General features: G+C 32.0%; 1 protein-coding gene across 1 annotated transcript in view; it reads right to left on the bottom strand.

Annotated features, from left to right (window-relative positions):
* Window positions 1-17,476, bottom strand: part of LOC132258323 (calcium-activated potassium channel slowpoke) — a 46,893-nt gene that overhangs the window by 21,037 nt on the left and 8,380 nt on the right. Inside the window, exons 4-9 of the mRNA XM_059755586.1 lie at window positions 12,471-12,629; window positions 12,118-12,381; window positions 11,869-12,036; window positions 10,032-10,123; window positions 1,977-2,087; window positions 1,587-1,692 (exon numbers count right to left, since the gene is read on the bottom strand). Coding sequence (XP_059611569.1) covers window positions 1,587-1,692; window positions 1,977-2,087; window positions 10,032-10,123; window positions 11,869-12,036; window positions 12,118-12,381; window positions 12,471-12,629 — 900 coding nt within the window. The remainder of the gene's footprint in view (window positions 1-1,586; window positions 1,693-1,976; window positions 2,088-10,031; window positions 10,124-11,868; window positions 12,037-12,117; window positions 12,382-12,470; window positions 12,630-17,476) is intronic.

Raw genomic sequence — 17,476 nt, 5'->3', positions numbered from 1 at the left:
ATTCAAGAAAATCGGATATAACACAAGATTACGTGATGATTGCGCTCGGCTTGACATTAAAGAATGTAAACTAAACTTGTAAAAAATTCAATACTCAAGTGACAGAGAGGGTGAACATAAGATGAAAGAAAAAATTAACACAATAAACATTTATGTAAAGTACAAAAGTAGCGTCATCATCATGATTGTGGCTCTTTACCTTAACCCTCTGCAGATCGATGGGGTTCATAATAGTCCCTTGGAAGAACTCCACCGTCGTGAAATGACGCTTGAACAGACCTTCTAACTCCAAATCGGGTGGTTTTCTTTTTTCGTGATAGCCATTCAGAACAGAGCAATAGATCGTGTTTTGATTTTTTCAGATTGTTTTGTATAGCATTTTTGGTCAAAAGGTACACAATGCGATTTGCCATTCAATGCATTCGAATGTTTAGCAAACAATTCGATGTATTTCAGGTTTTTCAGTCAAGATACCGGATATATAGCATTTTTTTGGTATTCAAATGATCAGAATTGGTATCAATTTTGGTCCATTTCGCATGGCGAGTGTGTTTTTTTTTTTGGGCGGTCAATATCGACAAATTTAGCACACGATTTCGACGGAAAAGAGATAAAAAGAAAGAAAATGTGCAGTCAATTAAAGAGAAATATTAATAAAAGGGAGGAGCAAGAGATTGCAGTAGAGAACAGAATATTTCATATTACAAACATCTACTTAAGTATATGACTTTGAGAAATGAGGAAGAATGGAAATAAATTTAATAAGTTACTCTGTGAGTTTTTCTTTTTTGCTCTCAATTTCTCTTTAATATGGATTTATCATTTCAGTAACTGCAGCCGCCTCAGCCAAAAACCATCTAAAGTAATTTAAAATTGTAGAAAATTCATCTATGAATTTAAAATTTTGTAATATACTGAATACACTGCACAAAGATCTGATTGACTTTCAGGATTTCAAATTTTATAATTCGTCTGACATTTCGTAATTACTCTCAAGTCAAAATAAAGTCAATCATGTTTCATGAAATGTATTCACATTATTAATATAAAAAATACATAAAAGAAATAACGAGAACAAATATTTTGCATTCCATTTAAATATAGACTTACTTTAGAAACAAGTTGTCAAAATATAGAGGATGAGAACATAGGATCATAAAGAACGACAGAAATTTGCAAAAGAACGAAAAATATAAATATTGAAGAACCACATGCAAAAAAGGACTGAGATAAGAATAAATATAGAATTATCATGTATCTAAAGGGAAAAATTCGGAGATATTTGCGAAGAAGGCACTGGAATGTACACGATAAAGCACAATCATTGCTAAATTCTTAGTGCCTTTCTACGCAAATTCCTACGAATTTTCACCACAGTCTTACAAACGAATTTCTTAGTTAGTTCCATTAATCTCTGAATAGAGATTTTCTGTGTAAAAAAAATTCAACGCTGTCCAACGAGTGTGACTTTTGGTGTCGTGTTTTCAAAATTGTTTCTATATATATTTTTTAAAGAGGAATTTTTCTCTCTCGATTTTTTTGTCATTTGCGTAAAGACATTTTTCGTGTGATGTTGATTGCTGTACCTTAACTCGTTCCAAATCAACAGCGTTCATCATAGTTCCCTGAAAAAACGCCACAGTCGTGTAGTGCCGTTTTAAAAGTCCCTCGAGCTCCAGATCAGGCTCCTTGCTATATGGAAATCATTGTAATTCCTCCTCATTATTGTTACATAACTCTCGTCGACCATATCATATAATGTTTATCATTCTACAATGTTATCCACTATGTATTGTATAAGAAAATGCACATATCTTATTGAGTTAAACATCTACTTATTGTCTGTTTTCAATCATAGAAGATATAAAAAAAAGAACAGTTGGAAATCATAAAAACAAGACAAGGGTGAAAAAATAATAATATTGAATATATTTTTCAACTTAGGGAGGTGAAAAAAATTTCTTCAATCAACTCACCGATGTAAAAATACGACTTCGACGTCAACATCTTCACGATCTTCGTGTAAAAAATCCTTCAAGAAGTGCGACACTGATTCATATGTGATGTGTCCACAGACGACAATGTGCCTTTAGTTGAAGAAAGGTAAGAAATCCATCGATGATTCAGGAAGAATGGGAATACAAAAACACAGTATTAATAGAGATTCCTTCACAAGCACTCTTCAACATCAAACAGTGAAATTTTTAGCGTGTTATTTTTAATCAAATAGGATAATTTGAGATAGTAAAAAAATTAAAGTGTTTCAAAATATTAGTTATACATTAATTCCCAATATAAAAGTGATAAAGGGAGTAGTCATGCAAAATTGATATGAAATAATATATTGTCTGAAACCGATATTCCAATTGGTTTTATAAATCTTAATATTTATTGGTATTATTTTCATAGTCTGCTACCCCCATGTAAATATATATTTAATTAATTGAAATATTTCGAAGAATACTAACAAGTTTTCCAGACACCTTTATGTTGTTGGTATTCTTCTGAGTTATAATTCTTTTAACAAATAATAACATAAAATAGATAACATAAAGTAAATCAATTTGTTTATGATAGAACAAAAAATGCATTAAATGTTTTCTCTTTTAACTCAATGAATGTGTGTCGTGTTATTCTTTTTTTTTCATTAAATTTCCTTTAATGCTCTTTTTTCTTGCTATACATAAGTAAGTACTTGTAAGTTTACAGCTACAGTACATACAACATTAGTGCAACATTCTCACTAAAGTAACCAAACCAAATCCTTGCGAGTGCATTTTTATGCAGATCAATTCACATGCAGTTCACTGTTTTTCTATTTCTATTTCTGTGTTTCCTCGTTTATGTGTTTCTACTCAAAGAAAAAAAAATAAAGAAATACGTTAAAGTTGAGGTGTTGATACAAATGGATGAAAATAATCTGTTATTTGTATTTTTGCAGGAGAAAAAAGGTTACAAAATAAGTCACACCACACTCTTGAATATCTTTGAAGAAATGCATATTACGCCATGCATCTAATTTGCTATGCTATAATATAGTATGTACATTTTTAGCATAGAGTTTTTTTGTGAACAGAAATTACATATATATTTTTATTTGAAGGTACTACCAAGTTTGAAAATTTGGTATGGGTCTTACTAACAAAATGTTGCGGCTTCAGAACACTATTGTATATACAGCAAGTTTCTCTTTATAAAACTAAAAAAAATATATTTATATTTATGACAACTAAGAGAAGAAAACAATTCAATATCTATTATAATTTAGAGAAAAAATCTTGCACCAAGTCGTGTGATAGGTGCAATCCATCTTAAATTCTAACGCATATCGTTTGCTTTGGAATCTACACTGCTGTTATTCAAAAATTTTCATATTATAAAGAATATGAATGTATTTGAAAAATTTAACAAAAATTGCCTGGCCACGCATTTTGTCAAAAAAGTAGTATCCTAATGATAGGCTATAAAGATATTCAAATAATACACACACTACTTATCTAAATCTCTTCTTTAGCTTTTCATTATTCTTTAGCTCTTTACTTACAATTAAACTAACAATATTCTCATACATCGATTTAGACAAGATCAATTTTAAACATTTTTTTTCGTTCAAATTATCGCATCACTGCTGAATCTCAGGACTTTACATTTATGTATAGCTATTATTATGTATACTTTTGTTTCTTTATTTATACATTTATACAACACAATATACATTCAACTAATTAAACATTTATTTCTGTTTTTAAAGGAATAGTATTCCATAATTTTTATACACTCGTACAACGGCTAAAAGATAAAGAGAAGGAATGAAATCATCACACAGAATAGAAGACATGAGAGAAGAACACGGCAGTATAAGGATAAAAGTGAAATAGAAGTTGCATGAAAAGATTTTTTTTTCTCCTGAAAATCATTATAACTATATCTTTCGGATCAATTTCAGCAAGATAACAGAAACGTGCTCACAAGTGTCACACTGTCTTCTTTTCTTGTCTCAAGGCACTTCAAAAAAAATAATCACTATATAGTTTAGTAGAAAATAAAAGGATTTTTACTGTATGCTCTCTAGATTTTAATTTTTATGAAGTCAGTCTCTAAAAGATCTTCCTAGAGATTAATATATACTTTGTCTTTTTTTCTCTCCATATGATATGTACACAATTCAAACTAAAAAAAAAACTTTATCACAACACTATATATGTCTTATTATCACAATATTGTAGGCACAATTAAACCATCTCTAATACGTAAGAGAGAGAGAGAGAGAGAGAGAGAAAAAAGAAAGTAGAGAAAAATATGTTAAAAATATTCAAAGTATACGAATGATTAGAAATTATTTTAAAGAGTTGTAAGGTTTATGTAAGATAAAAAGATAATAATGTATAATGTATTGTGTTTCATTTTTCAAATTAACTATTAGAACTATATTGTGTTGAAGAGTTTATAAATCTCTTTGTAACATTTTTCAAGTTAAAACATTAACTAAAATGTTTAAAATTGGATACTTTCCTCTTATCACAAACAGAGACAACTAAACATAGGGCAACACAAACATCTATCTTCCGGGATAGGCACTATAGTTTCACGATTGTGTGAAATAAACATAAAGTTACACCAAGACAACGGGTTAGGAGAACAAAAAGCGAAAAACTCAAATTACAAAATCAGTTTGTCATAATTATAATACGGAGAGAAACACAAAAAAGCGTGCGGGGAAAAATTAGTTATTCACAGTTAAAGTTGTTCTAAATATTAGTATAATTGAGAGATGTTAATTGAGGACGGGTTCCAGGTTATTTACTCTCTTAAAATCAAGAGAATTTTCTTTTGAATAGAAAGAAAATATCTAGAAAGAAAAATTATATCCATTTATTACGAGTTACAAACAACATAAATCCGATTAAAGATTAATAGAGAGAGAGAGAGAGATTAAATATTCATCCTTTCATGTTGAAGAATGAAGAGGAAAGAAACACCAAAAACACGACTTAAAACATTACATTTTGTTAGGTTACATTAATCTGAATATTTTTCTTGAAAATTATTTGTGTGTGTGTGTGTGGTTGATGTCTGAAGTAACGTCTTATAAATTCTTCTTAACATAAGAATAATAAGTGTATACGTGTCTTTTGGCCATTTCTTGAAAAATAATGAAACCATTTTCCAAAAAATAAATAAAAATCAAAGAAAGATGTTCAAGTTCAATACAAACTTCATTGTGACCTCACAAAAAATAAACACAAAAATCCTTTACACTAATAAAATTTGAAGTCTTTCTTTTGATTTTGGTTTTATCGTTTTAATTTAATTTATATTCTCACCTTCGCCCTTTTTCGTTCTTCAATGTGCCCCCATATTTTGGTCTAGTTCCAATCAAGTCTATAATCTCCGGAATACAACTTGCAAATATCGCCTGTTCATGGATGTTCGAAGTGTTCGTGTTTGTGTTTATTATTGCGCAAAGGTGCAGGAATCACACGGTACATTTAAGAAATAAAGAAAGAAAGATAGAAAAAGAACAAAATATTTGCTAAATCTTCCTGTTATATCTCTTAAGTATGCTTATAAATGGGATTCAGGGACAAAATATCTCACTTTTACTGTTAATCATGTAATATTGCTCCACAGGCCTTACACTTAATCGTTTGGCATCGGGTTAAAATTCACCATTTCTCATCAAATTACCTTAGCATACACCGTTATAGTCATTAAATAGTCACACTGTAATGATTTATTATTGATAAATGCAGATATTAATTAGGTCATTCATTATAATGTCGTGAATATTCGCCTGCAGAGAGAAGGTATGTTTGTATTTCTCAGGCTGATCGTCATATTATTATTCTTAACCTTGTTCTTAGTTTCCTTTAGATTCTATCAATACTCTTATGTATCGTTTCTCTTTGTTCTTTTCTTGCAAAGATTTTTACTAAAAAAACCAAAAACTGAAGATAAAGTCAATATAAACTCAAAAAAATGGGGAGAAAAGACAAGAGAATAAAAAACAAAACCTAAAATAAAACAGAAAATACTATTTAGTAAGTACATTCACTGCAATTCACACAAACCATTCGTTCTTAATTATAATCAATAATTCTTCTCATTATCTATTGTAAAAAATCCTATTTCGAAAATATGTGTTAGTAAATCAGGTCGAATGATTTATTCAATTATCTATTTTTTTTTTATTTTTAGATTTCAACTTAAGATTTGTAATGGCTAGTAAAAATATGCAAAAATTGAATAAATCACATTGAGGCTTTGATTTCTTGGGACTGATGTGTATAAACTACTCGATATTACGTACAAATTTATCACTCCTTTTTGCCAATCAGAATTAAATTTTTTTTTTTTTTTTCTTTTTGAAACTAATAACAAATTACACACTATCCCTCCTATTGAGCCTTCATGTTTATTGGATACATCAATTTTTGTCTATATCATTAAAATACATGATTAAAGGTAATAAATACACGAATATTAAACATTAAATATAGAGATTATCAAAGTGGAATAGGACTTGGGAAAATGAGAAATATTGGTATAATATTCTTTATCAAAAATTCATAGAATACGTTATATTTTTTATAAAATTTTTTTTAATAATTCATAAAAAGGAAAAGTATTTTGCTCTAAGATGCGTGGCTGCGGCATACAGGCTGTGCAAGCAAATTCTACTATATATTTGTAGTAAGTATCAAGAAAAAGGGGGAAATAAAAGTATATATGTATATAATTAAAAGAAAATACTCTCAGAACTCAGAAAATGTTAGAATTGTATACAATGAAGGGTTTTTGGTTGAAATTTTTATGTATATAATTTTTAAATCCACGATGAAAAACATGTGTAAATAAAACTTTCCAATTTGTTTTGATTAGTTCTATACGTAAATCAAAGATAACATGTGAAATGGACATAAGAACTCAAACCACTCCAAACCAAATCAATTGGTGCAGTTAGCTCAGATCTCAAATAGTAAAAAAAATGTATACTTATTAGACAATTTGTATATTACTTGGAAATCCACTCAAAAACTTGGAATCAAACTCTTTCTACTATGTAGGTATTTGGAAATTAAATGTAATATCCAAAAATTACGAAAGCAGTATTAGAAAACAAAAGTTGTGAAAATTTCACTCATCAAAGAATTCCTTTTTTTTCATTTTAATTAAATATATATTTTCTCAACTTTACTTTTTTCTGGCTGTATTCTTCTTTTCTTTTTCTCTGAATTCAGAAAATTTTGTCACGCGAAACTGAGGAAAACGTGTCATATACATATGTGAAGTGAGCTATGAAGATAAAATATTTCTTCTGTAAAACGAAATTAATGCTCATTTTGTATAATAATGTAGCATAGATGAATTCAGTTTTTAAACTAAAATATTGGATTATTTACAGAAGAGCAAACGCAAAAGTCAAAAAACACTTCATGCCGCCAAGAAACCTTATGCCTTATCGTTGATTTTTGTACTCAATAATTTCTGTGTTTTTTTTTTCACTGATTTGAAAAATGCTCAAAATTTTGATTAGTTACATGAATTTATACAAAGAATTTTCAACCAAATCGGTAAAAAAAATAATAATTATAGCATTCAATCAATGTCAATAGAAAACTTATTACTCAGTGCGATAAAACTGTTACGAAATATTTAAGTAATAAGAAAAAAAATGTCAATTTTATTGTGAGTCGGTGAAGAAAAATTTTTTCTTGTCTCATGTTAACTAGTGTGTCATCTGAATGTGTGCCTCATATTTATTTCAAAAAAGAAAAGACAATGCATAAAGAAAATGAATTGATTACTTGAAAGAGAACGGAAAAAAGTGTGAAAAGAAGTAAGATAAGATTTATGCCTAATTCTGTGGTGTTGATACTTTTAAAATTCTGTATAATTTTTATCATAAGAAATCTTCTAAAAGCGATCTTCAATTAAAGTTCTCGGTCAAAAACAGAAAAAAAAGATTTCAATTAGGTACATCATCAAGGTGTGGTGTACCTTCTTCGAATATCCTTGTTGTATGTGCCCCCGTACTTGTTCCTCTGGGCCGCCAGTTCAGTGATTTCTGGAATCCAACTTGCAAACACCGCCTACACAATTGAAACACAGCAGATCGCGTTTTTAAAAGCGCTAACAAACTTTTCTGATTTTTTTTTCTCTCTATAGTAATGCTGTTTTTGTTTTTCTCTCTGTGTTTCAGTCTAATTATGGCCTATACACCGCAATAGCTTAACTTATAGGGCAATAGCTAAAGAATGATTTCTATGCCATAATAATATTGCTCTTTTAGATCTCTTAAAAATAAAACACATTCACACACTTCTCATTCACACAAAATTTCAATTTTGTTCTAGAATTTTGTTGTGAAAAAATCCACTTTTTCTGTTACATATGTTCTTGCTTTTAATATAAAAAGGGTGAAAAAACTAAAAAAGGAAAACGTGAGTAGAAATATAAAAATTCTAGAGAAAGGAAATGAAACTAGATAAAAGAAACTATCAAATAGGACTGAGAAATTTCTAAAATAATTGTAATGTTAAGTTCTTCGTCTAAGGAGTTTATGCTCGTTTTTTCATTTCTTTTTCTGTCAATGTTTTTTTTTTGCACCACTTTTAATCTAATTTCTCGTTTGTATAATTAGCACAGGGTCGAAACACTCTGGCAGACTTAAGATCATTTTGCGGATATTAGGTTAAAATACAACAACGTAAGAGATACATATAACTACAAATGGATAAAATCGGTGAATGTGATAGAAAGTGGAAAAGGTGTAAGTTAAAAAAAAAATGAAAAGACAGTGGAGATTAAAAAAATGCGAATTTCATTTCGGATCAATTGATTTTCCCTCTCAACTGTTATTCAGCACTCATACATCTTCCGCAGCATCAATTCTAGAGTAATTTCTTTCATTTTATGTTGCATTTGGAACTTCAGAACGTTTTTTGTCATTATCATATCAATTTAATATCAGAAAATGCGTGGCCTTCTAATCATTCTGTCATCAAATATTCCTTTTTCAATCCATTTATAATTTCATATTTCTTACGTTGCAGTATATCATCATCGATTGTTACATAATAAAGCAATGACTTGCATATTATTTATATCAACGCCATACATCGTTCATGGTTTTATCGTTCATAATCTCGGTTGTCCTGTATTTCTTGCAATTTTTTTTATAGCTTAAAAATTAATTTCAATAAAACATATATGTAAATTTGTGATTATGAATAGACTTGCCTTATCATTAAAATTGCTCTTACAAAAGCAAAATTAAACGCAAATAAAATGTTGATAAATGTTAGAAGACTAAAGGAAAATTGTAAAAAATTGTGTCGGAAATTTCTACGTTTACAAAGTATTGTAGAACTTACAAGAAAAAAATGTTAGAATTATCTCATACTTTTATCTTCTATGTAGACAGTGAGTTATAACTTCTACACACCAAGAAAAAATGTTTATTGATATAAAAAAAAAAACTTTCCAAACAACTAGTTCAAAATAAAGATCAAATTTCAGTTTCTTCTTTCTTCAAAAGTCAACAAACAGTAGAGTAGCATTGATAGAAATGTAGAGAAAGATAAAAAAAATGAAATGCAAAATTTTTTTAAAATTAAATTTGAAGAAGGAAAATCATATGTTGAGATAGAAAACATTCGAAAAAGGGGTAACAGACTAATACTTCATCTAAAAAACCAACAAATTCTTCGGAAAAAAACTTCAACAATATAGTGCGCTCTTTTTCTTTTATATATATATATTTTCATGTGCCTATGAAAATATTGGAAAAAGAAAAAAAAATTGTCAATGATTGCAATTATAAAATAGAAAATTAAGATACTGTGATATTACACTGTGAGAATAACGATTGATATTTCTCAAAGTTGCAATTTTACTACTCCAAAATATGTATTAAACAAAAATTTTTGATTTCAAATCAATACAATCTTTATGTTATATAGTTTATCATGGGGGAAAAATAAACTGATGGTGGAGAAATATACGAGTATTTGTGTTATTTATTCTACCTCTTTCCGTGCTCTCTTTTCAATTCACCACCATATTTCGATCCACTACCAACTAGCTCAATAATCTCCGGGATACTGCTGGCAAACATTGCCTAAAATTTCATATGCAATAGATTTGTTTTCATTTAGTAAGATTATTATTTCATCATCTCGACATGTGGCTTTCTGTGATGTTTGCCTAACTTGATATCACAACGTCTTATCATTAAAACAGAAAGAAAACATATAGTCACATACACATTATTGTAAAACATATGACTCTATTTTCATTACAATTAAATGGAAAATAAAGAAATTGCTATTATCATGTTAGAAATTTCTTTGAACATATGTACAAAGAAGTATACTTTTTTCTCCAAATGCCAATTCACTTCCACAAATTGCGAGGACAAAAACAAGCACAGTAAATCATCCTGAAGATTATTTTGAATTGTAAAGTCATAAAGAAAAAAAGAGACCCTTTCAATATGTCCTTCACCCACGCAAAAAGAAGCATATGTTTTTCTTTCCCTTCTCTGTGATAAAAAAATCTCGGAAAAGATAATTCCTTTAGAGCGAAGAAGTTTGAGAAAAAATTCATGAATATACAGCTCGTGAATGGAAGCATATGAAGAAAATCAATGAATCGGTGATCTTGTAACATGATCAAAGCTAGACCGCAGAAATCAAAGTAAGAACAAACGAAAAGAAACAACTAATAAAAAATGTGTCAAAGCATTGGCATTAAGCTAACCCTGAGGAATTTCTTTCAATAGAAAGAAATTGTTTCGCCTATACAGTCCAGAATTGCATGAGTATTCAATGGTATAATTTATCGATACAATGATATTTGTTCGATTTCTCATCTTGTAAATTGTTTGATGACAATCTTGAAAAATTTTGCCATGAGTAAATCGTTAAATATGCAGCAGCCAGCATTACAACGTGCAATTTTATCTATTTCATCGAAATAATATGGGAATTCTTTTCCATGCATTTGTCAACAAAATATATTACGCTACAGAACTCAAAAATATAATAAATAAATGGATAGAGGGGTGTTTTAAAAATAATATTCACTATACGCATTTTCACAGTGACGAAAAGCAAAATAAAACGTGAATGAATGTAAGAAAAAAATTGTTTAAGAGTTTCTTGCGTTCTTATCGATATCATTAAAAAGATTCTCTCTTTTTTATCACCACATTCACTCACACGTCGCGTCGGTAAACTTCTTTTTAACATTAGACATATTTATTCCTAACAGGTTCTCCTTCCTTTAATCTGGAATCTTGGCTTAAGTTTGCGATATGACTTCTTCTGCGGGTATATATATATATATTAATTAATGAAATAATCTAATGTGTAACAACATAAATCGAGAACAAAATAAACGAATAATAATAATGGAAATCAGGTGATATCAAATAAATAATTAAAGCGTTCTTCTGAGGGATAAAGGAAAAATATAGATGAAATTTACAGAGAATTACAAGCATCTTCAATGATTTATTCTCCTTTTTGGGGAGATTTCAGCTCAAGCGAGAAAGTGAACAGAAATCCTTTGGAAATGCAAACACAAAAAGAAAGAATGAAGAATGTTTCTCTTCCTTGGCTCCTACTTTTAATATTCATCTGATTTGATCACCTGAAGAATTTTCACATCATAAACTTCTCAATTTGATGGATTATAATCTTTATAATGAGAACGGCAGAATTATCTATGTTTTATGTTCCGCTTGGAGAAACACAAAATTGTATATTATGAGAGACAAGAGATAGATAAGAAAAGGTGATTTTTTTTTCGTGAACTTCTTTTGCCAGAAATTGTAAAGAACAAAAAATGCATTGCACTCACCAAACCGACGAGGAGGAAGAACACGAGAAATGTTCGCCCAAGAACTGTTTCACAGTACACATCGCCATATCCCACAGTTGACATTGTTACGATTAAGAAATACACGCACGTCCAGTAGGACAACTGCTGAGGATTGTTGAACTCTAGAGGATCACCCGAATTTTCCAGCTACATTCGAAGAGAAATAAAAAACAACATTATCCGTAAGCGAAAGGTCGCAATCCAGCAGCATTCAAATATATTATTTACCAAGTGAATAATTCCAGCCGCTGTCAACCACACGGAGATGAATATGGATACGAGTTGAGCCAATCGAATCGAGCTGGATGTTTTGAGAATGTTGAGATATTGTAAAATATCCGGAACAGTCATGAGTCGCAGAGCTCTCAAGAAACGTAGACCAATCCATGTACGATCTAAGTATATGGACACGAAGGACGGTGGTATTGTGAAGTAATCTACGAAACTATACATCTCTAGCATAAACCAAAGTTTATCCGATGCCGCTATGAACTGCAATTGAGAAACAAATTCAATCACTTCAAAATCACATCTGACCTAATAAATTGAAACATTGTCAGAATATCAGATGGCATACTTACTCGTATAAAAAAGTAAACCATAAAAAATATGTTGAATGCCAAATCGATTTGTTGTGTAATGTTGTTGCTCCACGTTTGGCATCTTTCCACTTCTTCGCTCGAAGCGTCGATAAAATAAATAATAAGGGATGCAATACTGAGGATAAACACAAGTACCACCTAGAAAGATAAAAAAAAATATATGCGAACATCTCATATTACTTCTCGTTTTCACCACATTTTTCATCTCAACTTCAAAACATGTCTGTCGTGTTTGGCACCACCTCGTGAGATTCATGCTCGAGTGGAGACAACGCTCCAGCATTGACAAGAGCAAAAACATTTTTTATACAAAACACTGATAATACTCAATTGATCTTTTACCGCTTTTTAATATCAATCGGGCTAAATTTCACTGATAATCAAATATTTACAATGTGTACACTTTCATATAATGAGCACAGAGATTATTTCATTTCCTCTCAATGGCAAACACAGTGATATTGAGCTAAATACAAGGATTTAAAAGAAATTTTGAGATAACTTTGCACAAATTTAGAGCGTCTCAGTAAAATATTACAAGCTCATATTGATTTTCAACCAACATCTCAAATGTTTAGGGTGTCACTCACACAAGTGGAAGCGAATCAGATAAAGTCAATCAAATATCGACAACATGCATATAATTTCCCTTGATAATATGCTCACATTCCAGTGGGATGATGGAAATTTTCCCAACATCGAATTACACATCATTTCAAATTAGTTCATAATATCTTCATTTTTCCATTTCCTATTACACTAAATGTGCATTTACACTCCTCGAAGAACTAAAACTGTGTTATAGTAAGATATTCAACAAGTCAAATACGCCATAATTATGCCACTTTCTTACATTTTCCTTATGACTCACACTGTGTACTTAACGTTCCCTATCGCATGCATAAATCTCTCAATCTTGACCATAACAGCTGACCACAGAGAAGCAATCAAATAAATGATACACGTCTTGTCAATCTTAGGCAAAGGCAAATCCTCAAACATCCAAGCATGAAAGTGCGATAAAGGATAACCCAAGCGGAAATGTATTGTCGAGGTAGAGATAAGCCATAAAATGAATATTTAATTCAAACAGCATACCTTCCCCTCCTTGACCATGCACATGAATAACTCAATTTGTCTTTCCAATTCTTATGCCATCAGATAATTCATAACCGCACGTACATGCAAATTAGAGAGATTTATCGCCGGTCTCACACTAATTGCCTACCATAATACTACCCTATGACCCAAACAATTAATCGATACATTGGCTGCCTCTCGAGAGGCACAGACAGTGAAATCTCTAAGAACAAAATTCAATATATAACTTTTCAAGTGGCTTCCACAAATTAAAACTTTAATTGAATCCACCTCAATATGGCTTTGCTCGTATTATTGTTGAATTAATTGAATTGTCTACGGGGGAAAACGGATGTGAGCGAGGATTAGAGAAAGAGGATGTGGAACTTTAAGTAATTTTCAGATGAAATTTCATTCTTGTACATTAGTTTTCCTCCCGCCTGTCCAAGTAAGAGTTGCACAAGAGGGAGTTATAAATTTACCATCTTGGTTATTTCATTGTCCTATCTTCTTTTCTCTGACCCATCCTCCCTTCTTTCTCCTCATGTCCCTCTTGTGAAACATTGCAGCAACTACCAGGCGTCCCCACTGCAAAGTTCCACTTTCCCGTGTATAAATTTCACGTTACTGTGAGAATTGTGTGCCACCCTCAAAACAACACCAAGTGTAGTTGCACGAAGGAAAAATCAATAAATTTCTCTCTCTCGCTCACACTCTCTTTCTCTCACTCTAAATGCATGAGTACGGATGCTTTCGCAGGATTTGAGAGCAGAGAGAGAGAGCGTCAGCAAGATGAGAGCAGTGGAGAAGAAAATTGCAGAGCATAATATATAGGATAATACGGAAAATCTATGTGTGAAATTGTGTGCAAATGCTCAGAGTGTTTGAGAGAATCAAATGTGTGTCGTAGACCTCTGCATTGAAAATCATTTTACCACGTCACATCATCACACTGTTTTGCAGTGCTTTCACCCCTACGTCACCATGACCTGAATTCATCATCAATTCATAGCCCAAAGCCACTCACACGAGCAGCCTTTCGGGAGGGCGAGTGCACATCTCTCCGGCAATTAGACCCTCTAATAAACTGCACTGTCCACATTAATTAGCAGCTACAATGCATGGCACTTTCTTCATCTGTCCACCACATAATACCCACTTCTCAACGCCACAGTGTGGCTAGAAAATGCACAAAGGAACGTTGGACGGTCATACAGAATCTGGGCCAAATTCAGAGAGTCACATGCAATGAAAACAAACGCTGCAAATTGGTCAAAAGAACCCATTTATGGACGAAACATGGCCACATCAGACAAGCATCAAATGCGCTCCGTCTGCGTGGAATGCAAACGAGATGAAATGCACAATGTTTATGTCATCTATCCATGCAATTGTTCAAACATGCAAGATTTTCAATTAGAAAATAAATAAAAACCAAACTATATACATTCTCTACATACTCTTTCAACGAATTAAGCTAACTTTTCCGTGTTGAGCATTAACCTAGAAATCACGGTGGCTGTAATTTATTTAACATTGCTATGGGACAATTCCATTAAACATCAACTTGACCTGAATGCCATTATGCTATACATTTCACACGATATATCCTTTCACCCGGCACGAACTTTAAATTGCCTCATGAAATATTCCAATGTATAACTGAAATTTACATGATTCTGCAATAAGTGTGGAATTACTCTGTGTTAAAATTTGTGTGTCGCCAAAGTGTTTCATCGACAAGATACATACCACAATGTGCAGCTTAAATAGATTTTCGTTTTTACCAGTGTGTGTCATGCGCACTAATTTACACACACTCGTACATAGCGAACGTGAGGGAAGAGAGTGAGAGCTTTTTTAGGCTTTGTGGACACAACTTTCCACTCCTCTGTCCTCTCTCTTCACATCAATATACCCCCATATATTCATCAAACAACCCGAAAATCCCGAGAGAGCAAGAGAATCACTTACAAGAAGAAAAAAAACGATAGACAGGATCTCTGGGAGGTGCAAGGAAACTTATTGACGAGAAAATAGAGACACTTCTCATCGCATATTGCCATCGTTGAGCATCATCTCTTCTCGTGCGTGTTTCAGAATCCCTTTTCCAACCCTCATCATTCCCAGTGCGACAATTTTCAACTATCTCAGCCTCTCTCAGCATGTCAAAGACCATCATAAAGGGGCTTTTTCTTACTTTTCCACCATGTCACACATTGAATTATGGCATCAGTCATTCTGCTTTAATTGAAAATTTAATTCACCCTTGAAGTTGATTAAACAAGGGAATGTGAGGAGGCGGAACCGCCTCTGGTATTTCATTCATGAGTCTACATCACCAGGCGGCTCCATCAATGTGAAATGGAGCGTTCATCAAAACATTTCCCTCACAGCGTTTCCCATCAAATTACAGACATGGAATAATATCTTCCCCAAAGATATTAAGATATCTAAGAAAGAAAGAAGCCAAAGAGGATAATTATAGGTGGATAAATATCTTAATAACACAAATATACAAGTGAATATTATAAGTAAAATATTTATTTAGAAATCACATTGTAAGAAAGTTAATAATACAAATCTAAAGCCTCACCCTGTATTTCGGCTTCTTCACTTCTTTTTCCAGCAAATTCATTGTGCTAATTGGATTTCCAAGACTGCGGATATTTCTCGGCGACAAATTACTCTAATTCCCTGACAATTATTCTCTTAGTCATTCTTCTACTAAATTGCGTGGGAGAGAGAAGGAACTAGCGCGACTTTCTCAAGTTTATTGATTTCCCCCCACCACAAATCCAAAAAGCTAGAATTCTATGAAAAAAATATTAAATAATTCATAGCGCTACCCTCGTCATTCCACTCGTGGGAATGAGTAACATTTATACTTTGTTAATGCTATTTGGCCACCTGAGAAAAATTCGTCACCTTTGCGTATATGTACAATATAATAAAAAATTCCAAATTTACCCTGATGGCGAGGCATATGTACACATATATGTATGCAAAGTGTTCATATGTGTACAGTGTAGAATCATCTGGCAGTGTTGGCAAAGTTATTGACATAATTCACTCGGTTTTTCCCACAAGACCACCTATTCACGATAAATTCTCGTTAAATTTTCACAGTGATAGTTTATTAATTTTTATCGATTGACCACAGTAAGAAATAATACATGCAAGTGAAACAGAGATAATCTGTCCATCACATCAGACAATTTATTATTAAATAACTTTTGGTCCACCACAAAACGTTCCCAACCAGAAGAACAGAGATAAACTTCATTCAATCAATATGTATGTAGGAAGAATCATTATTTCTCTGATCCTCCCCTCTTGTCACATTTTTTTCCTACACGCGGGCCGAAATGTGTCAAAAACAGCAAAATCGACAGTAGAGATCCCATCGCTATCAACAAGGCGAATGGAAAAAAGGCGGTCTCCGATTTTCCGTCTATATGAAATATCCACAGTGTAGATTACATAGCGCCCACCCACGCGTTCATATTTATACACTTTTCCTCGTTGGATCACCAACCCCAAAGCACACCCCCTTTCACCACCCCACGTGTTCATTGTGGGTTATGGAAAAAGGGACGCACACTGCTCCAAATCAATACGCACAGTATCCCAATATGTATAACGCGCGGACCACAGAGGCGCCCATGAGTCTCTCATCCATTGTACTTTGCCCCCTTCACTTTCCATCTGCACAGTTGTATGGCTTTTTGCATCTCACCAATTGCCAGACATTACATAAGGACAATGATCCCGGGCAGGAGTCCAAGAAGGAAAGCCTCGATGAAAAAAAAAATACTCCCCGAGATTCAGTGACCTCATTCGATTAATCACGACAAAATGTTGCCAAAACGGTGTTTCAGCATTTAAAACATGCAGTCTCAGAG

Source organism: Phlebotomus argentipes, unplaced genomic scaffold (assembly GCF_947086385.1).
Source record: "Phlebotomus argentipes unplaced genomic scaffold, Phlebotomus argentipes genome assembly scaffold_4, whole genome shotgun sequence".
Classification (NCBI taxonomy): domain Eukaryota; kingdom Metazoa; phylum Arthropoda; class Insecta; order Diptera; family Psychodidae; genus Phlebotomus; species Phlebotomus argentipes.
This window is presented reverse-complemented; position numbering and strand designations above follow the sequence as displayed.